At 51.8% G+C, this 24,574-nt stretch overlaps 1 protein-coding gene across 1 annotated transcript; it reads left to right on the top strand.

Moving 5' to 3' along the window:
* The first annotated feature begins 5,891 nt into the window (after window positions 1–5,891).
* LOC144952889 (sulfotransferase 2B1-like) lies at window positions 5,892–23,192 on the top strand. Its single transcript, XM_078883362.1, has 6 exons — window positions 5,892–6,039; window positions 7,517–7,728; window positions 8,275–8,401; window positions 14,369–14,469; window positions 14,912–15,092; window positions 22,957–23,192. The coding sequence occupies exons 1-6, from the start codon at window positions 5,892–5,894 to the stop codon at window positions 23,076–23,078; spliced, it is 891 nt and encodes a 296-aa protein (XP_078739488.1). The 3' UTR covers window positions 23,079–23,192.
* The last annotated feature ends 1,382 nt before the right edge of the window (window positions 23,193–24,574 follow it).

Here is a 24,574-nt window from a genome sequence, read left to right as displayed (position 1 = left end):
CAGACGGCCCACAGACGCCGGGAGCCTGGGTTCGAGCCCTGGGTCTGGGTGTCTCTCTCTCTCTCATGATGGCCGTGTGAGGGATGGACATGAGAGTTCTGTTAGCTTTCCAATAAGTCGCACTACAGCCCCAAACCTCATAGCGAGGTTCGAAGCGCAGTGCGCTCACCACTGCGCCCACCACCTCCCACTCACACAAAGACAAAGATAGCCGCCTTTGTCTCCCCCATGGTGATGATTTTACACACCGCACCAGGTACTTGTTTGAGTCTGCATCGACCTATGGGAGGCCCAGTTCCTATTCAGATAATCGTCACCGGTGTGTTAGTGAGCGTGGGCGACGCACCACTGCTCCACAGACACCAACACATTGACACACCCGCACACACACCCGCACACACACCCGCACACACACCCGCACACACACCAACAGACACCCACGAACACCTGCACAACAACAACAACCGCCATTCACCACTAAGTGGCGGTGACATCACCACGGCCCTTGTGCCCGGATATGTACGTGAAGTGTCGAACACCCCGTGACTGAGTAGCGTCGCCGACAATGGACAGGCCCATTATTAAGAGTGTTAATCCCGATGGTGCTTGTTAATAAAGAAGTGACTCAAAGGCTTATCGTCTCCGAGTTAGTCACTACATTTGGCGTCAGAAGTGCTAAAGAAATTGAATATGGGACTATCGTTTTAATGTATAAAGAACGGATACTACTACACTGTAACACGATAACAAATGTGATGTTCATGGCTTCAAAAAGTCAGTCTCCACTTGATCGCCATCGTTGTCAACACATTTCCTGAATCTTCTACAGGTGGTCTCCAGAGCCCAGAGTCGGCACATTTCCTGTGGTGGTTGTTGTAAATTCTCAGAAGTGTTCACATTGTTTTGAAGCACCCTCGTTACGAATCGTTCCACTTCGTGACGTCGCCCATCATCTTTCCGTGCAAGGCAAACGGCGCAGCATCATTCCCGCTTCAATAAAGCTTCGCTACTGTCATTTATTAACTTTGAAAGTATTTACACGTGTAATGATGGTGGTATCACTACTGTGTACACACGCACACGTGTGACGTCACTATGCCCGGAGCGTTACTACCACGTGGGTCTACACACACACATGACGTCATCCCGGCTGGAGGCGGGAATGACGTCAGGACCAGTGCTGGACACGTGACCGAATCCCAGTGGGGGCCGGGGGCCCGGGGGGACCTCGGGGGGCACGTGGACAGCGGGGGGGGGGGGGGCTTCGAGAGAGAGTCGAGGCCTCCAGTGAGCGGACCTGCCAGCAGCCCGCCTGGCTGGGTCACACTCGAGTCGCTGAGAGTCAGAGGAGTGTGTGTTGGCTGGAGTAGGTCGGTGGTCACCACCCTATGTGTAATGTGCAGTGTTATATACTTACTGTTTTAATAATTGAGTGTTGCCTCCCAAGACGGGTGTGCGCCTAAATTGAACCCATTACACGTGTTTAGATGTCGTCACTGTGATTGTCACTGTGTGGTGCCGGGCTTCAGAAGCCACGGAAGATCACGTGTTGTCATTACGGGCAGCCCGGTAACGGGGTGTAGTACCACCGGCCCTAGCGGGGCTGGGTGAGCGCTGGTCAGCGCAGGGGCACCACGTACGGTGTGCGGTGCCGGTGAGGGAGCGAGAGGGAGCGTCAGCCAGCCGGGGTTACGTTGGGGCACGATACGCCGGTTGACCTGCCGGCACGTGACCGGATGATATTGGAGGGGGGCACCGGTGGACGGGGCCGCTGGGCGGTCACGTGGTCTAAAAGAGCTCTCGGGAACCTTCGAGAAAGAGCCGGAGAGATCTGGAAGGTGGGCGGGGCGAAGGGCGGAGCCACCCCAGCCCCGGGGGATATGACGGGGTCCCCGTGAGGAGCTCCACGTTCTTCGTGTTGCTCGAGGTGTGAAGAAGATCCCCGTCGGGGAGAAGAAGTCTCTGGCCACGCAGTCCGGGACCCCGTTTGCAGAGGTCGCAACCGGGTACCCGATACCCGTACCCTACCCGATACCCGTACCCTACCCGATACCCGTACCCTACCCGATACCCGTACCCTACCCGATACCCGTACCCTACCCGATACCCGTACCCTACCCGATACCCGTACCCTACCCGATACCCGCACCCTACCCGATACCTGTACCCTACCCGATACCCGTACCCTACCCGATACCCGTACCCTACCCGATACCCGGCTACCCATACCCGGACAGGTACGGGTACCCGTTTGCGACCCTGGTGCGGCCGGGTACGGGTAGGCCGTGAGTCACTGGTGAGTCACCGTTTGTCACTCATTTCGGGTAGGGAACGGGTACCCGTACCTGGCCGGGTATGGGTACGGGTAAGGAATCAAAACCCGTTTGCGACCTCTGCGCGTTTGTGGTCCAGGCCAGGATAGGGAACCATGTCTAGTTCTGCCGTAGCGTGGTTAGTTGGGCAGTCGAGACCCGAGTGTAGATCGTGTGATGTTGTGTTCAGTTGCAGAATAAATAGTGTTGCTCCCAAGATAACGTCTGCGACTAAGTTGGACTCACTGCATAAACATTAACATTTACATTTGAATCGTCCGTGTTCTGTTGAATCAACTCCTGTGGAAAACAAATCTCATCATGACGGCTGCTGCTGCTGTTGTTAAGGGAGGCTCCCAACTCGCAGCTTTGACCACCAGGGAGGTGGACACAAGGAGCCACCCCCGCCCCTCCATCCTCCTGCCCACCCCCATGTCTCTGACACGGCCATTGTGAACCCCCTGAGGGAGAGACACACCCAGACCCAGGGATTGAACCCAGGGCCTCAGTGTCTCTGGCTTAGTGAACCCCACTGAGAGAGAGACACCCAGACCCAGGGATTGAACCCAGACTCTCAGTGTCTCTGGCTTAGTGAACCCCACTGGGAGAGAGACACCCAGACCCAGGGATTGAACCCAGACTCTCAGTGTCTCTGGCTTAGTGAACCCCACTGAGAGAGAGAGACACCCAGACCCAGGGATTGAACCCAGACTCTCAGTGTCTCTGGCTTAGTGAACCCCACTGGGAGAGAGACACCCAGACCCAGGGATTGAACCCAGACTCTCAGTGTCTCTGGCTTAGTGAACCCCACTGAGAGAGAGAGACACCCAGACCCAGGGATTGAACCCAGACTCTCAGTGTCTCTGGCTTAGTGAACCCCACTGGGAGAGAGACACCCAGACCCAGGGCTCCAACCCAGACTCTCAGTGTCTCCGACAAATATACAGCCGGGGTCAGGATTGGGATTGAACCCACGACCTCCTGTGTAGCAGGCGAGGGAGATGACATCTCTACACCGCAGCACGTCAAACGTTTAAGCAAAGCCTGGCTGCTGCTGATGAGTCAATGAATCTCGAAACCGGCCAAGAGTTTGGCTTGCATTGAACCGGTATCATTCACAAGCTACGCCTGGCTGTTGCTGCTGCTGCTGGGGCTGCTGTTGCTGCCAATGAGACACCGTAAGTCGAAACGGGCCCAGAGGAGACCGTGACTTTGACTTTGAGTTGTGGGGTCATCCGAGGAGACGTCGGGTTTACGAGACCCCCCCCCCCAGCCCGCGCCAGAGGGGGCCACGTTCTGATAAAAGCGCAACTTTGAATTTTTGTTATCGGGGAGAAGCTCGGGGTGAGGGGGGGGGAGAGGTCGGCCTAGTGGGGAGCGACCTTGAGGATGGGCAACGCGAGATGGGGAGGGAATGGTGATTGAATCAGATGGTGAGTGAGTGGATGGGTGAGTGAGTGGGTGAGTGGGTGAATGAACAAGATGGTGAGTGGGATGGTGAGTGGGTGAGTGGGTGGATGGGTGCGTGAGTGAGTGGGTGGGTGAGTGAGTGGGTGAGTGGGTGGGTGAGAGAGATGGTGAGTGAGATGGTGAGTGGGTGAGTGAGATAGTGAGTGGGTGAGTGGGTGGATGGGTGCGTAAGTGAGTGGGTGGGTGAGTGAGTGAGTGGGTGAGTGGGTGGGTGAGAGAGATGGTGAGTAGGTGAATGAGTGGGTTTCTGAGTAGGTGGGTGGATGAATGAGTGGGTGGTGAGTGAATGAGTGGGTTGGTGAGTGGGTGGGTGAGTGAGTGAGTGGGTGGGTGAGTGAGTGGGTGGGTGAGTGAGTGAGTGAGATGGAGGAGGCTCGTGAGGACGCTGCTACTGCGCAGTTGGCGGCAGTCGCCCCTCGAGCAACAACGCAGGGCAGAGGAGCGACGCTCACAACCACGAGCGGATCGCCAGTCGGATAAAATGCAGCAAGTTGGCACAGTAGAGGGTACAGCTTGGAGGTGCATCCACCAGTCATCTCAGTCAGCCAACCCATGGCACCTGCGTCTGAGCCCGAGTCCTCCTGTCAGCGAGCCTTCGGCACTTCACGTCGCCTCAAAGTGCACCTGGCCTGGCACAGGCGGCACGGTGACGTCACCGTTACTTAGTGGTGAATGGCGAGCATTGGTATTGGAGTGAGATGGTTAGCAGGTGAATGAGTGGCTGGGTGGGTGAGCGAGGAAAGGAGTTGGTGGGTGAGTGAGTAAAACGGTGAGTGAGTGAGTGAGGGGACGGGTAAGTGAATGGGATGGTGGATGGGTAAATGAGTGTGAGTGGTTGGATTAGTGAGTGAGATTGTGAGTGGCTGGGTGAGTGAGTGAGTTCATGAGTAAGTTGGTGAGTGGATGATTGAGTTGCACAAAGATACAAGTTCCAAGGTCTGTTGAAATCACTGAACAGAGGGGCATTGATCTCTGGGTTCGAAGGTCTTGGTCATGTCCCCAGTGCACCTGAGGCAGGACGCGTGGCGACTCCCCCGATCCACTTGATTTGAGTGCCGCAGGGCGGAGCTCACTGCCACGGACTTCTTATATAGGACAGGGACACACAACGCACAGCAGCGTCCTTAGCCCGAGGAGAGTCGAGGTTAGACTCTGGTCCCAGTGTTGAAGTCACACAGAGAGAGAGAGAGAGGTGAGCACACGGGATTGTGAAATGCATGGAAATTCATAGACCCATGCAGATACCGTAGACTTACACAGATAGCCCAAAACTATAGGTCTCTTTGTGATGAGTCTATGGATCTCTGCTGTGTGATGAGTCTATGGGGCTCTACTGTGTGATGAGTCTATGGGTCTCTGCTGCGTGTTTGTGTGTGTGTGTACGTGTGTGTGTTTGTCTTCGCCGGTTGGAAACATTTAGGTTGGCCTGCCTACGATCCATCCTGGGTTTAACCAGGCTGGATTGTGTGAGGAGCTCACAAATCCTTGAAAGATCTGGGCAAAGTCCTATCGGTGAGCTCCTCCGGCAGGCAAGGCTGCGTTGGCTGCGTCATGTAGCCCGCATGCCCAGCCACCGCATGCCTAAGCAGCTTTTGTTTGGCCTGATCGAGGGGGCTAAACGGGCACGGCACGGGCTAGAGAAGAGATGGAGTGATGTGGTACAGGAGGACGTGGAGCTGAGTGGACTTGCCGATGACTGGTACCAGCGGTGTCAAGATCGGCCTCTGTGGAGGAGGCTCGTGAAGGACGCTACTGGGCAGTTGGAGGCAGTCGCCCTCCAACAACAACGGAGGGCGGAGGAGCGACGCTCACAACAACAAGCGGAGCGTCGGGTGGCTAAAGCACAGCAAGTTGGCTCAGTAGGGGGCACAGGTGGCGCATCAGCCAGTCATCTCAGTCAGTCGACCCGTGGCAACTGGGTCTGCCCCGTGACCTCCTGCCAGCGGGCGTTCGACACATCACGTGGCCTCAAGGTGCACATGGCCTGGCACAAGCGTCGTGGTGACGTCACTCACTTAGTGGCGATTGTCGGTTGTTGTTGTTGTTGTACGTGTGTGTGTGTGTTCGTGCGTGTGTACACAATGATCCCTTTGGAGTTGAAGGGGGGCCATGTCGACCGACCTTCCGGACTCGGGGATGTTCGAGGTGGGGGGCATGCAGTTCGTCGCTCCGCTCTGCACCCCGGAGTCCGTGCGGCGGGTTCGCTCCCTGCACGTGCGGGATGACGACGTCTTCATCGCCACCTACGCCAAGTCCGGTGAGAAGCTTCCTCGACGCCCCGAGCCCTGGGTCTGGGTGTCTCTCTCTCTCAGGGGGTTCACGATGGTCGTGTAGGAGACACTGAGAGCCTGGGTTGGAGCCCTGGGTCTGGGTGTCTTTCTCTCTCAGGGGGTTCACGATGGTCGTGTAGGAGACACTGAGAGCCTGGGTTGGAGCCCTGGGTCTGGGTGTCTCTCTCTCTCTCAGGGGGTTCACGATGTCCGTGTAGGAGACACTGAGAGCCTGGGTTGGAGCCCTGGGTCTGGGTGTCTCTCTCTCTCAGGGGGTTCACGATGGGTGGCCGGAAAAGCTCCTCTCAGTACCGGCGTGAACGTCACCCTCCTGCTCACGCGCTCGCTCATGGGGATGTGGCGTGCGTGACGACCACCACCACGTGACGGGCTGTAGCACGTGGCTTCTCCTTTTATTGTGTTTGGTTATTTGTTGCTGGCGATTTTGTGTTTCGTATCGAAATCGGCTCCAGTGCTGTTGCTGCTGGCAGCAATAAAGTAGCTTAAAAGTCTCTCTCTACCCCTCCCTCTCTCTCCATCATCACAACAGGGTGTGTCACTATGGCACTCCGTGTCCACCTTTACCTGCTAGTGAGGGCCTCGTCGTTCATTAGCATCCTCGCCTCGCCTGAGAGAGTTGTTTGTGCTTACCGGTGCCCTCTTTGGCTCTCCGATTCCCTTCGAGTGCTCCTGACGTCTCCTCCCGCTCTGTGAGTGTCACTGACCACGCAGGGTCGTGCCGTCTAACGTCTCTGTGCCCCTGTTGAGTCTAAACACAGTCGCTACGCGCCAGGCCTGCTGGCTGGCTCATGGGCCAGAGGTCGCAAACGGGTTTTGATTCCTTACCCGTTACCCGTACCCGGCCGCACCAGGGTCGCAAACGGGTACCCGTACCCGTACCCGGCCGTACCCGTACCCTACCCGTACACGGGTAGGGTACGGGTACCCGGCCCGGTACGGGTAGCCGTTTGCGACCCTGGTGCAGCCGGGTACGGGTACGGGTAGGCCGTGAGTCACTAGTGAGTCACCGTTTGTCACTCATTTCGGGTAGGGTACGGGTAGGGAACGGGTGTACCCGTACCTGGCCGGGTACGGGTACGGGTAGCCGTTTGCGACCTCTGCCGTGCACCACCCACACGCCGGTGACGCGTGTGTCTCGTTCGAGCGCTCGGTCATCGGCGCGGCGAGCTCGAATACCTCCACCATGGGACGTCTCGTTGTGTTGTGCTGCTGCTGCTGCTGCTGGCGGCAATAACAGGGGCTTGACAGTCAAACGTCTCTCTCCACCTGTCTCTCTCGACCACTCTACCTGTCTCTCTCCACCTGTCTCTCTCTACCTGTCTCTCTCCACCTCTCTCTCTCGACCACTCTACCTGTCTCTCTCTACCTGTCTCTCTCTACCTGTCTCTCTCTACCTGTCTCTCTCCACCTGTCTCTCTCCACCTCTCTCTCTAACCCCCACAGGCACCACGTGGATGCAAGAGATTGCGAGCCTGCTCCTGAGCGACGGGGACTTGAAGGTGGCGGCGACGTCGTGCACCTGGCAGAGGGCCCCCTACCTGGAGGGCGCCTTCAGGCAGCAGCAGCTCGAACTGCAGCCCTCGCCCCGGCTCATGACCACGCACCTGCAGCTCCACCTGGCACCACAGCAGCTCACAGAGGGCGGCAAGGGCAAGGTGAGGCCGGGACTCGTGGTGGCCGCGTCTCTGTCTGTCGCTCTGTGTCTCTGTCTCTGTCTCTCTGTCTCTCGCTCTGTCTCTCTGTGTCTCTCTCTGTGTCTCTGTCTGTCTCTGTGTCTCTCTCTCTGCCTCTCTGTGTCTCTCTGTGTTTGTCTCTCTGTCTCTCTCTCTCTGTCTCTCTGTCTGTATCTCTGTGTGTGTGTCTCTCTCTCTAACTGTCTCTCTCTCTATCTGTCTCTCTGTGTGTGTCTCTCTGTCTATCTCTCTCTCTGTCCGTCTCTCTGACTCTCTCACAGTGGGGCTCACAGTGGCCCTGTCCTGATGAGAATGATAGAACATTGATTCCGCTGTTGCTGATGATGATTGTGCTGTTGCTGATGATTCTACTGATGATGATTCGGCTGATGATGATTATGCTGATGATTCGGCTGATGATGATGATTCTGCTGCTGCTGAGTATGCTGCTGCTGATGATTATTCTGCTGATGACGATGATGCCGACGACGATCGTGACCACGATTCTCCGCTGTGTGCACCGGCCAGATCATTTACTTGGCGAGGCATCCCAAGGACACACTGGTGTCCTTGTACGAGTTCTCCAAGATCTCCTGCCACATTCCGGACCCTGGCGATTTCAAAACATACGTTGAGATATACCTCGAAGATCAAGGTTGGTCTACAATCACCATCACCATCATCATCGGCAGCAGCAACATTATCACCACCACCACCACCACCCACTACAAGTGTGACGTAATGACTGCAGAGACACCAACTTTAGAGGGCTTCTTATATATTTCTCGTCGGCAAACAGCTACAACTCTAATGACAGTCACAGGTTACTTAGCGCTCATTGACGATATAGCTGGTTCACTATATATCGATCACGGCGATGTCTAACTAGATACAGTAGAACCTCGGAGATCGAACGCACCAGAACTAGAACAAATCGGTGTTCGAACGATATTTCCGATAATTTTTTGCTCCAGAAACTGAAATAAATTCGGAGGTCGAACGGGCGAATCGCGACTTGAAAGAACCTCTTCTTGGTTCTTTCGGTAAAGTCACGTAGAATGGAAATAATAAAATAATAAAAATAAAACATAATAAAATAATTCTCACGACGTTTCGGCCACAACGCAAGCAGCCGTCCTCAGGTGAAGAACAGGTCAGTCGGAAAGACAGCGTCTGAATGACTCTGACTTTACCGAAAGAACCAAGAAGATGAATGCCTGCAGTCACGAAAGCTTTAAATCGAAATTGAAAGAACCTGTACGGCTGAGACCCGCATGGCCAGCGTCACCAGCGTGCATGACGCTTGCCCAGACGAAGGTTTTACCACCTCCTCCTCCTCCTCACCACCCTTCCACTCAAGCAATCAACTCTCCTTACTACCGGTAAAGTGAAGTTCAATGTTCATGTATTTCATTTATTCCATGTATTTATTCATTTATTCCATTTATTTATTGTTTCTTGTTTTTTTGTATGAGTTTATGCATGCAATTACTGTAAACTTCGTGTAAACATGCTTTATAATGAGAGATTTATTGTGTCTGGAACCAAGTAATGTAATTTACATTAATTGATTTGGTGTTCGAACAAATCGTTGTTCGAATGGCCTTCTGGAACGAATTAAGTTCGATCTCCGGGGTACCACTAGAGCTGGCTGACTACGCAGCCACCACCACGTGTCTCTCTACAGAGTTTTCTAGATTTGAAGCTTTCGTGACTGCAAGGATTCATATTCTTAGGTTTTTTTCGGTAAAGTCACGTAGTTAAAAAATGTATAAAAGTAAAATAAAATAAAAATCACGACGTTTCGGAGGCAACACAAGCTTCCGTCTTCAGGTGGAATTGTCAGAGCACGATGGCTGTATCAAGTGAATGAGAAATTCCAAGAACACAGTATTTGTATATATACTGGTTGAGGGTGGGAGGAGCCAAGGTAGGCCCTGAACCTCACGAAAATAATATTCAGGGCCTACCTTGGCTCCTCCCACCCTCAACCAGTATATATGAAATATTGGAAATGACGGCAGGAAACTCCTTGACGGGTAACACACTTCTTTTATTAAATCTTCACTTATCTCGATACAACGTGTGGTCTCTATTCTTCCGAGTACGGTCACCATACACCGGTACAACTCGTAACCTCTATTCTTCTTATAGCACACTGTACTTGACTCGTGTAGACCCTCTGCCTCCGTCTACACTCTTCACTCGTCTCGTGTAGACTCTAGGCCTCTGGCTACACACACATCACTCGTCTCGTGTAGACTCGTCTCGTGTAGACTCTAGGCCTCTGGCTACACACACATCACTCGTCTCGTGTAGACTTGTCTCGTGTAGACCCTATGCCTCTGGCTACACACACATCACTCGTCTCGTGTAGACTCGTCTCGTGTAGACCCTATGCCTCTGGCTACACACACATCACTCGTCTCGTGTAGACTCGTCTCGTGTAGACCCTATGCCTCTGGCTACACACACATCACTCGTCTCGTGTAGACTCGTCTCGTGTAGACCCTATGCCTCTGGCTACACACACATCACTCGTCTCGTGTAGACTCGTCTCGTGTAGACCCTATGCCTCTGGCTGCACACACATCACTCGTCTCGTGTAGACTCGTCTCGTGTAGACCCTATGCCTCTGGCTGCACACACATCACTCGTCTCGTGTAGACTTGTCTCGTGTAGACCCTATGCCTCTGGCTACACACACATCACTCGTCTCGTGTAGACTCGTCTCGTGTAGACCCTATGCCTCTGGCTGCACACACATCACTCGTCTCGTGTAGACTCGTCTCGTGTAGACCCTATGCCTCTGGCTACACACACATCACTCGTCTCGTGTAGACTCGTCTCGTGTAGACCCTATGCCTCTGGCTACACACACATCACTCGTCTCGTGTAGACTCGTCTCGTGTATACCCTATGCCTCTGGCTACACACACATCACTCGTCTCGTGTAGACTCGTCTCGTGTAGACCCTATGCCTCTGGCTGCACACACATCACTCGTCTCGTGTAGACTCGTCTCGTGTAGACCCTATGCCTCTGGCTACACACACATCACTCGTCTCGTGTAGACTCGTCTCGTGTAGACCCTATGCCTCTGGCTACACACACATCACTCGTCTCGTGTAGACTCGTCTCGTGTAGACCCTATGCCTCTGGCTGCACACGCATCACTCGTCTCGTGTAGACCCTATGCCTCTGGCTACACACACATCACTCGTCTCGTGTAGACTCGTCTCGTGTAGACCCTATGCCTCTGGCTACACACACATCACTCGTCTCGTGTAGACTTGTCTCGTGTAGACCCTATGCCTCTGGCTACACACACATCACTCGTCTCGTGTAGACTTGTCTCGTGTAGACCCTATGCCTCTGGCTACACACGCCTCACTCGTCTCGTGTAGACTTGTCTCGTGTAGACCCTATGCCTCTGGCTACACACACATCACTCGTCTCGTGTAGACTCGTCTCGTGTAGACCCTATGCCTCTGGCTACACACGCCTCACTCGTCTCGTGTAGACTTGTCTCGTGTAGACCCTATGCCTCTGGCTACACACTCTGCATGCTCACCCTACACTCCGCCTCTGGGTTACACAGAGTCCCGGTCCCCACAGGACAGCGGGACTGGGTACCACAGGGCCCTATCTCTTCCTCTCCGTCTTCAGTCTTCGCTGGTTACACTCTCCCTGTACGCCTGTGTGCATCACCTTATATAGTCCCTCCTCACGGGAGACGGAGCGGATGCGGACCTCGACGTGAGCATCGCTCCTTAGTTAACCAATCACGACGCGCTATCTCTACGATCCGTTTTCCCCCAGCGCGTGTTTCCACTCGTCAACCAATCACGCCGCGCTGCCACCCGATCACTCCCTCTCAAGCGCGTCACCGGCACCCAGCCAATCAGCACCACACAACCCACGATCCCGGGCTGACCCCTGATCCCTCACCATCAGCGCGCGTCACCACACACCAGAGGTGTGGACTCGAGTCATGTGACTTGGACTCGAGTCAGACTCGAGTCATGAATTTGATGACTTGCGACTCGACTTGGACTTGCATAACAATGACTTTGTCCCACCTATGAGATGTGGACTCGAGTCATGTGACTTGGACTCGAGTCAGACTCGAGTCATGAATTTGATGACTTGCGACTCGACTTGGACTTGCATAACAATGACTTTGTCCCACCTCTGCCACACACACATCCAATCACGACGCGCTGGCACCTGATCGCTACCCCAGCGCGTATCACCACTACATATATACAAAGACTGTGTTCTTGGAATTTCTCTCACTTGATACAGCTATCGTGCTGTGACGGTTCCACCTGAAGACGGAAGATTGTGTTGCCTCCGAAACGGCGTGATTTTTATTTTATTTTACTTTTATTAATTTTCTACCTACGTGACTTTACCGAAAACACCTAAGAATATCTCTATAGAGTTGCTGTCTACACAGCCACCACCACGTGTCTCTCTATAGAGGTGCTGTCTACACAGCCACCACCACGTGTCTCTCTATAGAGCTGCTGTCTATACAGCCACCACCACGTGTCTCTCTATAGAGGTGCAGCAACCCCGATCCCCACGGCGCCCAGAACTCCGTTCCACTCGGCCTCATATCCCCCCAGCGTGGCCACGCCCCGCCCCTGGCCACGTCCCGCAGCGTGGCCACGCCCCGCCCCTGGCCACGCCCCTCCCCTGGCCACGCCCCGCCTCTGGCCACGCCCCTGGCCACGCCCCGCCCCTGGCCACGCCCCTCTTGTCCAACTGTCAGGATCGATCCCTTCTCTGCTTGCCCCTGGCCTAGTTCGCCCCCCCTGGTGGTCACTCGCCGCCATTCTCTGCTCTGCCGATTGTGACTTTCTCCCACTCGTCATTAGCCCTCACGGCCGCCAGGGGGCGCACTGACTCTACACAAGTATCGTGAACACTCAACAACCCCACACGGAACAGGGAGAGAGAGATCACACAAACTACACTCACTCTGTAGAACAGGGGGAGATCATACAAACTCCACTCACTCACTCTGTAGGACAGGGAGAGATCATACAAACTCCACTCTGTAGGACTGGGGGAGATCATACAAACTCCACTCACTCACTCTGTAGGACAGGGGGAGATCATACAAACTCCACTCTGTAGGACTGGGGGAGATCATACAAACTCCACTCACTCTGTAGGACAGGGGGAGATCATACAAACTCCACTCACTCTGTAGGACAGGGGGAGATCATACAAACTCCACTCACTCTGTAGGACAGGGAGAGATCATACAAACTCCACTCTGTAGGACTGGGGGAGATCATACAAACTCCACTCACTCTGTAGGACAGGGGGAGATCATACAAACTCCACTCACTGTAGGACAGGGGGAGATCATACAAACTCCACTCTGTAGGACAGGGGGAGATCATACAAATTCCACTCACTCTGTAGGACAGGGGGAGATCATACAAACTCCACTCACTGTAGGACAGGGGGAGATCATACAAACTCCACTCTGTAGGACAGGGGGAGATCATACAAACTCCACTCACTGTAGGACAGAGGGAGATCATACAAACTCCACTCTGTAGGACAGGGGGAGATCATACAAACTCCACTCACTGTAGGACAGGGGGAGATCATACAAACTCCACTCTGTATGACAGGGGGAGATCATACAAACTCCACTCACTCTGTAGGACAGGGGGAGATCATACAAACTCCACTCACTCTGTAGGACAGGGGGAGATCATACAAACTCCACTCTGTAGGACAGGGGGAGATCATACAAACTCCACTCACTCTGTAGGACAGGGGGAGATCATACAAACTCCACTCACTCTGTAGAACAGGAGGAGATCATACAAACTCCACTCACTCTGTAAGACAGGGGGAGATCATACAAACTCCACTCACTCTGTAGGACAGGGGGAGATCATACAAACTCCACTCACTCTGTAGGACAGGGGGAGATCATACAAACTCCACTCTGTAGGACAGGGGGAGATCATACAAACTCCACTCACTCTGTAGGACAGGGGGAGATCATACAAACTCCACTCACTCTGTAGAACAGGGGGAGATCATACAAACTCCACTCACTCTGTAGGACAGGGGGAGATCATACAAACTACACTCACTCTGTAGGACAGGGGGAGATCATACAAACTCCACTCACTCTGTAGAACAGGGGGAGATCATACAAACTCCACTCACTCTGTAGGACAGGGGGAGATCATACAAACTCCATTCACTCACTCAACCACACTAACTCACACTTACCTACATGATGTAGGGGCGAGTGCTGTTAGCGAGTAGCAGCGCCTATGAAGGCCGTCACTGTAGGGTGGGTGGCCAGCATCACGCCCGGCCGCCTTTGTCTCTCTATTGGCCATGTTTAAACACTGCACCAGATAATGGAGGTGATAGTGGTGATGATGGTGGTGGTGGTGATGATGATGGTGGTAGTGGTGGTGGTGGTGTTGGTGGTGGTGATGGTGATGATGATTTTGGTGGTAGTGATGGTGGTCATAGTGGTAGTGTTGGAAATGATGTTGCCCCTACAGCATGTTAGAATGTTGGGAGATCTTTATATTTTGTGTCTCTTTGTTGTTGTCCTTCCGCTATGGCAGCGAAAGTCAACGCTGAGACGTGGTTCAAGCACGTGCGTGAATGGTACGAGATGAGACACAAGGCCAACATTCTCTTCATGACTTTCGAAGAGATGATCAAGGTAATCAGCAGCATCATCATCATCAGTAGCAGCAGCAGTAGAGTTATCATCAGCATCATTGGCACCATCATCAGCAACAGTAGCAGCGGCGGCATCATAATTAGCAGCACCATCATCATCAGCGGCATCAGCATTAGCAGCAGCATCATCAGCAGCATTATCAGTAGCAGCATCATAAGCAGCATCATCATCAGTATCAGCAGCATTACACTGGTCATGATGATGGAGGTGGTGATGGTGGTGGTGGAGATGATGATCATGGAGGTGGTGGAGGTGATGATGTTCAATGTGGTGATGATGATGGAGGTGGTGGTGGTGACAATGGGAGGCGCAGTAGAGATATCAATGGTCATGGAGATGAATGCCGATGTAGTCGTGGAACACTTGACCCCTCGACCTCCTCGACCCCCTGACCCCCTGACCCCTCGGGTCTCTGCTGCAGGACCTGCGAGGCAGCGTGCTGCGCGTGTCGCGCTTCCTCGACCGGCCGCAGGACGACTCCACGATCGACTCCATCGTCCACCACTGCTCCTTCGCCTCCATGAGGGTCAACAAGATGACCAACTACGAGGCGATGCCCGCGGGATTGGTGGACTTGAGCAAAGGGCCCTTCATGAGGAAAGGTGATGGTGGTGACGGTGGTGATGATGCAGCTCGTAGTCTGAGTAGTCTACGGGTCTCTGTATGAGTCTACGGGTCTCTGTGTGAGTCTATGGGTCTCTGTGTGAGTAGTCTACGGGTCTCTGTGTGAGTCTATGGGTCTCTGTGTGAGTAGTCTACGGGTCTCTGCGTGAGTCTATTGGTCTCTATGTCACTAGTCTACGGGTCTCTGCGTGAGTAGTCTACGGGTCTCTGTGTGAGTCTATGGGTCTCTGTGTGAGTAGTCTACGGGTCTCTGTGTGAGTCTATGGGTCTCTATGTCACTAGTCTATGGGTCTCTGTGTGAGTCTATGGGTCTCTGTGTGAGTAGTCTACGGGTCTCTGTGTGAGTCTATGGGTCTCTATGTCACTAGTCTACGGGTCTCTGTGTGAGTCTATGGGTCTCTGTGTGAGTAGTCTACGGGTCTCTGTGTGAGTCTATGGGTCTCTATGTCACTAGTCTGTGGGTCTCTGCGTGAGTAGTCTATGGGTCTCTGTGTGAGTCTATGGGTCTCTATGTCACTAGTCTATGGGTCTCTATGTCACTAGTCTATGGGTCTCTGCGTGAGTAGTCTACGGGTCTCTGTGTGAGTCTATGGGTCTCTATGTCACTAGTCTATGGGTCTCTGCGTGAGTAGTCTATGGGTCTCTGCGTGAGTAGTCTATGGGTCTCTGCGTGAGTAGTCTATGGGTCTCTGCGTGAGTAGTCTATGGGTCTCTGTGTGAGTCTATTGGTCTCTATGTCACTAGTCTATGGGTCTCTGTGTGAGTAGTCTATGGGTCTCTGCGTGAGTAGTCTATGGGTCTCTGCGTGAGTAGTCTATGGGTCTCTGCGTGAGTAGTCTATGGGTCTCTGTGTGAGTCTATTGGTCTCTATGTCACTAGTCTATGGGTCTCTGTGTGAGTAGTCTATGGGTCTCTGCGTGAGTAGTCTATGGGTCTCTGTGTGAGTAGTCTACGGGTCTCTGTGTGAGTCTATGGGTCTCTGTGTGAGTCTATGGATATCTGTGTGAGTAGTTCATGGGTCTCTGTGTGAGTAGTCTACGGGTCTCTGCGTGAGTCTATTGGTCTCTATGTCACTAGTCTACGGGTCTCTGCGTGAGTAGTCTACGGGTCTCTGTGTGAGTCTATGGGTCTCTGTGTGAGTAGTCTACGGGTCTCTGTGTGAGTCTATGGGTCTCTATGTCACTAGTCTATGGGTCTCTGTGTGAGTCTATGGGTCTCTGTGTGAGTAGTCTACGGGTCTCTGTGTGAGTCTATGGGTCTCTATGTCACTAGTCTACGGGTCTCTGTGTGAGTCTATGGGTCTCTGTGTGAGTAGTCTACGGGTCTCTGTGTGAGTCTATGGGTCTCTATGTCACTAGTCTATGGGTCTCTGCGTGAGTAGTCTATGGGTCTCTGTGTGAGTCTATGGGTCTCTATGTCACTAGTCTATGGGTCTCTATGTCACTAGTCTATGGGTCTCTGCGTGAGTAGTCTACGGGTCTCTGTGTGAGTCTATGGGTCTCTATGTCACTAGTCTATGGGTCTCTGCGTGAGTAGTCTATGGGTCTCTGCGTGAGTAGTCTATGGGTCTCTGCGTGAGTAGTCTATGGGTCTCTGCGTGAGTAGTCTATGGGTCTCTGTGTGAGTCTATTGGTCTCTATGTCACTAGTCTATGGGTCTCTGTGTGAGTAGTCTATGGGTCTCTGCGTGAGTAGTCTATGGGTCTCTGCGTGAGTAGTCTATGGGTCTCTGCGTGAGTAGTCTATGGGTCTCTGTGTGAGTCTATTGGTCTCTATGTCACTAGTCTATGGGTCTCTGTGTGAGTAGTCTATGGGTCTCTGCGTGAGTAGTCTATGGGTCTCTGTGTGAGTAGTCTACGGGTCTCTGTGTGAGTCTATGGGTCTCTGTGTGAGTCTATGGATATCTGTGTGAGTAGTTCATGGGTCTCTGTGTGAGTAGTCTACGGGTCTCTGTGTGAGTCTATGGGTCTCTATGTCACTAGTTTATGGGTCTCTGTGTCACTAGTCTGTGGGTCTCTGTATGAGTCTATGGGTCTCTGTATGAGTTTATGGATATCTGTGTGAGTAGTTTATGGGTCTCTTTGTGAGGCTCGTGAAGAACGCTGCTACTGGGCATTTGGAACCATTCACCCTCCAGCAAGAACAGAGGGCAGAGGAGCGACGCTCACAACCACGAGCGGAGCGCCGGGTGGCTAAAGCACAGCAAGTTGGCACAGTAGAGGGTACAGCTGGAGGTGCATCTACCAGTCATCTCAGCCAACCCATGGCACCTGCGCCTGAGCCCGAGTCCTCCTGTCAGCGAGCCTTCGGCACTTCACGTGGCCTCAAGGTGCACATAGCCTGGCACAAGCGCGTGGTGACGTCACCGTCACTTAGTGGCGGATGGCGGTTGTTGTTGTTGTTGTCTTACCTTCAGGGCTCCTCCAGAAACAACAATAAACCACTATGTTTGGCTACGTGGCTGCAACTCCTCAGTCTGGAGCTGGACCGGTACGGCCTGGATCTCTGTGGTATTCAGGAGGTCCGGTGGACCGGCTCTGGCTCCAGTTACCGTGAGGGGTGGACAGTCCTCTACTCGGGGCAGGAGACTGCCAAACAACAGGGTGTGGTTCTTCTTCTGAACAAAAGAATTAAGGGGGTGTGGGAGGGTGGCGGTGAGGTGTGGGAAGCTGTAAGTCCCAGGCTACTTTGGGCTCGCCTTCCCATCAACCGGAGGCGAGGAGTGGTGGTCGTGGTTACTTTTGCCCCCACCGAAGACGAACATCCGTGGAGGGATGCAGGCAAGGCCGATGAGTCAGATGCCTTCTATGACCTCCTATCACAAGTGCTGGCTAAAGTGGCCCCTCGGGATAGAGTCATCTTGTACGGTGACTTCAATGCCCGAGTTGGTCATGATGCTGGCACCTGGTCTGGAGTGATTGGAAGGCATGGGCCAGATCAGCTCAATAACAACGGTAGGAGGCTGCTAGATTTTTATGCTGCCCATGGGCTTGTAATTACTAAAACGCTGTTCCGGCATCGGCGCATCCACACAACATCATGGATACATGCCGGGTCCAAGCAAGAACATCTGCTGGACTGCATAGTGACGGAACAGCGGATGTGGGCCCATGTCCTTGACACCAGGACCTACCGTGGAGCTGATCTGCCCTCTGACCATCGACTTGTCATCTGTAAGATGCGCCTGCCATTCTTCCACTCCGGTGGTGGGTGTACACCCAGGACCCCATTCCAACCCACAGTGGCCTGGTCTCAGTTAGCTGATGAAAGTTGCAAGCGAGAATTTCATCATCGCTTGCAGCTGGGGTTGGCATCGTCCCCCACTCCTCCTGATGTCGAGGGTAAATGGGCGAGGTTTAGGACTGTGACTCATGCAGCTGCAATGGCTGCTTTGGGTACGCGGTCCAGACCTCCCCAGAAACCCTGGCTGACAGAGGAGGTGTTCAAGCTGGCTGAGATAAAGCGACAGGCCCACTCTCATCGCCTACAGCATCCCACGTCAGAGAATGAGGAGGTTTACCGCAGCCTTCGCTCGGAGGTTCGGAGAGCCGTAAGGCGCTGCAAGGATGGGTGGTGGTCGCGGGTTGCTGAGGAGATGGAGTCTGCCTCAGTGGCCCTCGATCACAAATCACTATTTAACTCCATCAACAAAGTAACCTGCATCGCCATGTGTGTGTATCTGTGTGTGTCTATGTGTGTTGTTGTGTATGTGTGTGTATCTGTGTGTGTCTATGTGTGTTGTGTATGTGCGTGTATCTGTGTGTGTCTATGTGTTGTTGTGTATGTGTGTGTATCTGTGTGTGTCTATGTGTGTTGTTGTGTATGTGTGTGTATCTGTGTGTGTCTATGTGTGTTGTTGTTGTGTATGTGTGTGTATCTGTGTGTGTATGTGTGTTGTTGTTGTGTATGTGTGTGTATCTGTGTGTGTCTATGTGTGTTGTTGTTGTGTATGTGTGTGTATCTGTGTGTGTCTGTGTGTGTCTGTGTGTGTTGTTGTGTATGTGTGTGTATCTGTGTGTGTCTGTGTGTGTATGTGTGTTGTTGTTGTGTATGTGTGTGTATCTGTGTGTGTCTATGTGTGTTGTGTATGTGTGTGTATCTGTGTGTGTCTGTGTGTGTTGTTGTGTATGTGTGTGTATCTGTGTGTGTCTATGTGTGTTGTGTATGTGTGTGTATCTGTGTGTGTCTATGTGTTGTTGTTGTGTATGTGTGTGTATCTGTGTGTGTCTATGTGTGTTGTGTATGTGTGTGTATCTGTGTGTGTCTGTGTGTGTTGTTGTGTATGTGTGTGTATCTGTGTGTGTCTATGTGTGTTGTTGTGTATGTGTGTGTATCTGTGTGTGTCTATGTGTGTTGTTGCGTATGTGTGTGTGTCTGTGTGTGTCTGTGTGTGTTGTTGTGTATGTGTGTGTCTGTGTGTGTCTATGTGTTGTTGTTGTGTATGTGTGTGTATCTGTGTGTGTCTATGTGTGTTGTGTATGTGTGTGTATCTGTGTGTGTCTATGTGTGTTGTTGTGTATGTGTGTGTATCTGTGTGTGTCTGTGTGTGTATGTGTGTTGTTGTTGTGTATGTGTGTGTGTCTGTGTGTGTCTATGTGTTGTTGTTGTGTATGTGTGTGTATCTGTGTGTGTCTATGTGTTGTTGTGTATGTGTGTGTAACTGTGTGTGTCTATGTGTGTTGTTGTGTATGTGTGTGTATCTGTGTGTGTCTGTGTGTGTCTGTGTGTGTTGTTGTGTATGTGTGTGTATCTGTGTGTGTCTGTGTGTGTATGTGTGTTGTTGTTGTGTATGTGTGTGTATCTGTGTGTGTCTATGTGTGTTGTGTATGTGTGTGTATCTGTGTGTGTCTGTGTGTGTTGTTGTGTATGTGTGTGTATCTGTGTGTGTCTATGTGTGTTGTGTATGTGTGTGTATCTGTGTGTGTCTATGTGTTGTTGTTGTGTATGTGTGTGTATCTGTGTGTGTCTATGTGTGTTGTGTATGTGTGTGTATCTGTGTGTGTCTGTGTGTGTTGTTGTGTATGTGTGTGTATCTGTGTGTGTCTATGTGTGTTGTTGTGTATGTGTGTGTATCTGTGTGTGTCTATGTGTGTTGTTGCGTATGTGTGTGTGTCTGTGTGTGTCTGTGTGTGTTGTTGTGTATGTGTGTGTCTGTGTGTGTCTATGTGTTGTTGTTGTGTATGTGTGTGTATCTGTGTGTGTCTATGTGTGTTGTGTATGTGTGTGTATCTGTGTGTGTCTATGTGTGTTGTTGTGTATGTGTGTGTATCTGTGTGTGTCTGTGTGTGTATGTGTGTTGTTGTTGTGTATGTGTGTGTGTCTGTGTGTGTCTATGTGTTGTTGCTGTGTATGTGTGTGTATCTGTGTGTGTCTATGTGTTGTTGTGTATGTGTGTGTATCTGTGTGTGTCTATGTGTGTTGTTGTGTATGTGTGTGTATCTGTGTGTGTCTATGTGTGTTGTTGTGTATGTGTGTGTATCTGTGTGTGTCTATGTGTTGTTGTGTATGTGTGTGTATCTGTGTGTGTCTATGTGTTGTTGTTGTGTATGTGTGTGTATCTGTGTGTGTCTGTGTGTTGTTGTGTATGTGTGTGTGTCTGTGTGTGTATGTGTGTGTTGTTGTGTATGTGTGTGTATCTGTGTGTGTCTGTGTGTGTTGTTGTTGTGTGTGTTGTTGTGTATGTGTGTGTATCTGTGTGTCTGTGTGTTGTTGTGTATGTGTGTGTGTCTGTGTGTGTATGTGTGTGTATCTGTGTGTGTGTGTCTGTGTGTGTCTGTGTGTGTGTGTCTGTGTGTGTCTGTGTGTGTTGTTGTGTATGTGTGTGTGTCTGTGTGTGTGTGTGTATCTGTGTGTGTCTGTGTGTGTCTATGTGTGTTGTTGTGTATGTGTGTGTGTCTGTGTGTGTATGTGTGTGTATCTGTGTGTGTGTGTCTGTGTGTGTCTGTGTGTGTGTGTCTGTGTGTGTCTGTGTGTGTCGTTGTGTATGTGTGTGTGTCTGTGTGTGTGTGTCTGTGTGTGTCTATGTGTGTTGTTGTGTATGTGTGTGTGTCTGTGTGTGTATGTGTGTGTATCTGTGTGTGTGTGTCTGTGTGTGTGTGTCTGTGTGTGTTGTTGTGTATGTGTGTGTGTCTGTGTGTGTGTATCTGTGTGTGTCTGTGTGTCTATGTGTGTTGTTGTGTATGTGTGTGTGTCTGTGTGTGCATGTGTGTGTATCTGTGTGTGTGTGTCTGTGTGTGTCTGTGTGTGTGTGTCTGTGTGTGTCTATGTGTGTTGTTGTGTATGTGTGTGTATCTGTGTGTGTCTATGTGTGTTGTTGCGTATGTGTGTGTGTCTGTGTGTGTCTGTGTGTGTTGTTGTGTATGTGTGTGTCTGTGTGTGTCTATGTGTTGTTGTTGTGTATGTGTGTGTATCTGTGTGTGTCTATGTGTGTTGTGTATGTGTGTGTATCTGTGTGTGTCTATGTGTGTTGTTGTGTATGTGTGTGTATCTGTGTGTGTCTGTGTGTGTATGTGTGTTGTTGTTGTGTATGTGTGTGTGTCTGTGTGTGTCTATGTGTTGTTGCTGTGTATGTGTGTGTATCTGTGTGTGTCTATGTGTTGTTGTGTATGTGTGTGTATCTGTGTGTGTCTATGTGTGTTGTTGTGTATGTGTGTGTATCTGTGTGTGTCTATGTGTGTTGTTGTGTATGTGTGTGTATCTGTGTGTGTCTATGTGTTGTTGTGTATGTGTGTGTATCTGTGTGTGTCTATGTGTTGTTGTTGTGTATGTGTGTGTATCTGTGTGTGTCTGTGTGTTGTTGTGTATGTGTGTGTGTCTGTGTGTGTATGTGTGTGTTGTTGTGTATGTGTGTGTATCTGTGTGTGTCTGTGTGTGTTGTTGTTGTGTGTGTTGTTGTGTATGTGTGTGTATCTGTGTGTCTGTGTGTTGTTGTGTATGTGTGTGTGTCTGTGTGTGTATGTGTGTGTATCTGTGTGTGTGTGTCTGTGTGTGTCTGTGTGTGTGTGTCTGTGTGTGTCTGTGTGTGTTGTTGTGTATGTGTGTGTGTCTGTGTGTGTGTGTGTATCTGTGTGTGTCTGTGTGTGTCTATGTGTGTTGTTGTGTATGTGTGTGTGTCTGTGTGTGTATGTGTGTGTATCTGTGTGTGTGTGTCTGTGTGTGTCTGTGTGTGTGTGTCTGTGTGTGTCTGTGTGTGTCGTTGTGTATGTGTGTGTGTCTGTGTGTGTGTGTCTGTGTGTGTCTATGTGTGTTGTTGTGTATGTGTGTGTGTCTGTGTGTGTATGTGTGTGTATCTGTGTGTGTGTGTCTGTGTGTGTGTGTCTGTGTGTGTTGTTGTGTATGTGTGTGTGTCTGTGTGTGTGTATCTGTGTGTGTCTGTGTGTCTGTGTGTTGTTGTGTATGTGTGTGTGTCTGTGTGTGCATGTGTGTGTATCTGTGTGTGTGTGTCTGTGTGTGTCTGTGTGTGTGTGTCTGTGTGTGTCTGTGTGTGTTGTTGTTGTTGTTGTGTGTGTATCTGTGTGTGTTGTTGTTGTGTGTGTTGTTGTGTGTGTTGTTGTGTATGTGTGTGTATCTGTGTGTGTCTATGTGTGTTGTTGTGTATGTGTGTGTATGTCTGTGTGTGTCTGTGTGTGTTGTTGTGTATGTGTGTGTCTGTGTGTGTGTCTGTGTGTGTTGTTGTTGTGTGTGTTGAACCTCCTTCGCACCACCGTACGTAGCCAGCCGCGTTCATCGGAGGTGCGGAGAGTGAAGGTCACGAGGTGATGGGTCGTGACCCTCACCCCAAAAAGCACCCCCCGCTCACCACCTTCCCCCTCCCCCACCCCCCACCGTGCCCCTCCCCCACCAGGCACCGTGGGAGACTGGAAGAATTACTTCACTGTGGAGCAGAGCGAGAGGTTTGACGAGCTGTACGCGGAGAAGATGAGAGGCTGCGGCCTCACCTTCCCCGATGACCTCAGCCAACTCTAGCAGACGGCCCACAGACGCCGGGAGCCTGGGTTCGAGCCCTGGGTCTGGGTGTCTCTCTCTCTCTCATGGTGGCCGTGTGAGGGATGGACATGAGAGTTCTGTTAGCCTTCCAATCAGTGGCACTGCAGCCACAAACCTCGTAGCGGTGATTGGACGAGAGGGATGGGTGTCGGGAATTGGTGCCTCGATGTCTACAATAACAACACCACGTGAGGCTGGGGGCTGGGGGCTGGGGGCGAGGCGGGGGATGGTCTAATTGATGAAGGGAAATTGGTTCGGGGATCAAGGCAAAGAGCGTGGGGAGTAACGGGGGTTGGTTGGAGCCTGGGACAAGAGACGGACAGAGGAAGAGATGGAGCAGTGGACAAAGAGAGTATAGTATACGGTAGCAGTGGACAAGAGAGCTAGTGTTCGGTAGCAGTGGACAGAGAGAGCTAGTGTTCGGTAGCAGTGGACAAGAGAGTATACTCAGTATAGTATACGGTAGCAGTGGACAAGAGAGTATAGTATACGGTAGCAGTGGACAAGAGAGTATAGTATACGGTAGCAGTGGACAAGAGAGTATAGTATACGGTAGCAGTGGACAAGAGAGTATAGTATACGGTAGCAGTGGACAAGACAAGCTAGTGTTCGGTAGCAGTGGACAAGACAAGCTAGTGTTCGGTAGCAGTGGACAAGACAAGCTAGTGTTCGGTAGCAGTGGACAAGACAAGCTAGTGTTCGGTAGCAGTGGACAAGACAAGCTAGTGTTCGGTAGCAGTGGATAAAGAGAATACAGATAGAGTAGCAGTGGACGGAGCGAGTACAGTATCGGGTAGCAGCGGAGTAACGGACCTTGGTGGAGAAGCTACGACGGAGTGAGACGGCAGAGAGAACAAAGAGCGACCGAGCTGGAGAGAGCGAGCGAAGCCAGCGGAGCGAGCGAACGGAGGGACATGGAGTGATGTTGATGGGGAGTTGTGCGTGGGAGCGAACGGAGGGACATGGAGTGATGTTGATGGGGAGTTGTGCGTGGGAGCGAACGGAGGGACATGGAGTGATGTTGATGGGGAGTTGTGCGTGGGAGCGAACGGAGGGACATGGAGTGGTGTTGATGGGGAGTTGTGCGTGGGAGCGAACGGAGGGACATGGAGTGATGTTGATGGGGAGTTGTGCGTGGGAGCGAACGGAGGGACATGGAGTGATGTTGATGGGGAGTTGTGCGTGGGAGCGAACGGAGGGACATGGAGTGATGTTGATGGGGAGTTGTGCGTGGGAGAAAATGGAGGGACATGGAGTGATGTTGACGGAGGAGATGTGAACTACACGTGTTAATAAAGAACCGAAAAAGACAAAGAAGCTGTCGCGTCAGTACGAGTCCTAAACAGATACCAGTCGAGGATGTGATTTCTCAGATTGATGTAGCCCTCAGAGGCATAGGACACATCCATGCGGATGTAGCAAGAGCTGAAATAGCCACGATTCTCAAGAATGCTAAGAAACCCACGAGTAACATC

The sequence above is a fragment of the Lampetra fluviatilis genome, chromosome 70 (assembly GCF_964198595.1).
Source record: "Lampetra fluviatilis chromosome 70, kcLamFluv1.1, whole genome shotgun sequence".
NCBI classification, from domain to species: domain Eukaryota; kingdom Metazoa; phylum Chordata; class Hyperoartia; order Petromyzontiformes; family Petromyzontidae; genus Lampetra; species Lampetra fluviatilis.
Note: the sequence above shows the minus strand (reverse complement) of the source record. Positions and strands in the feature narration are given on the sequence as shown.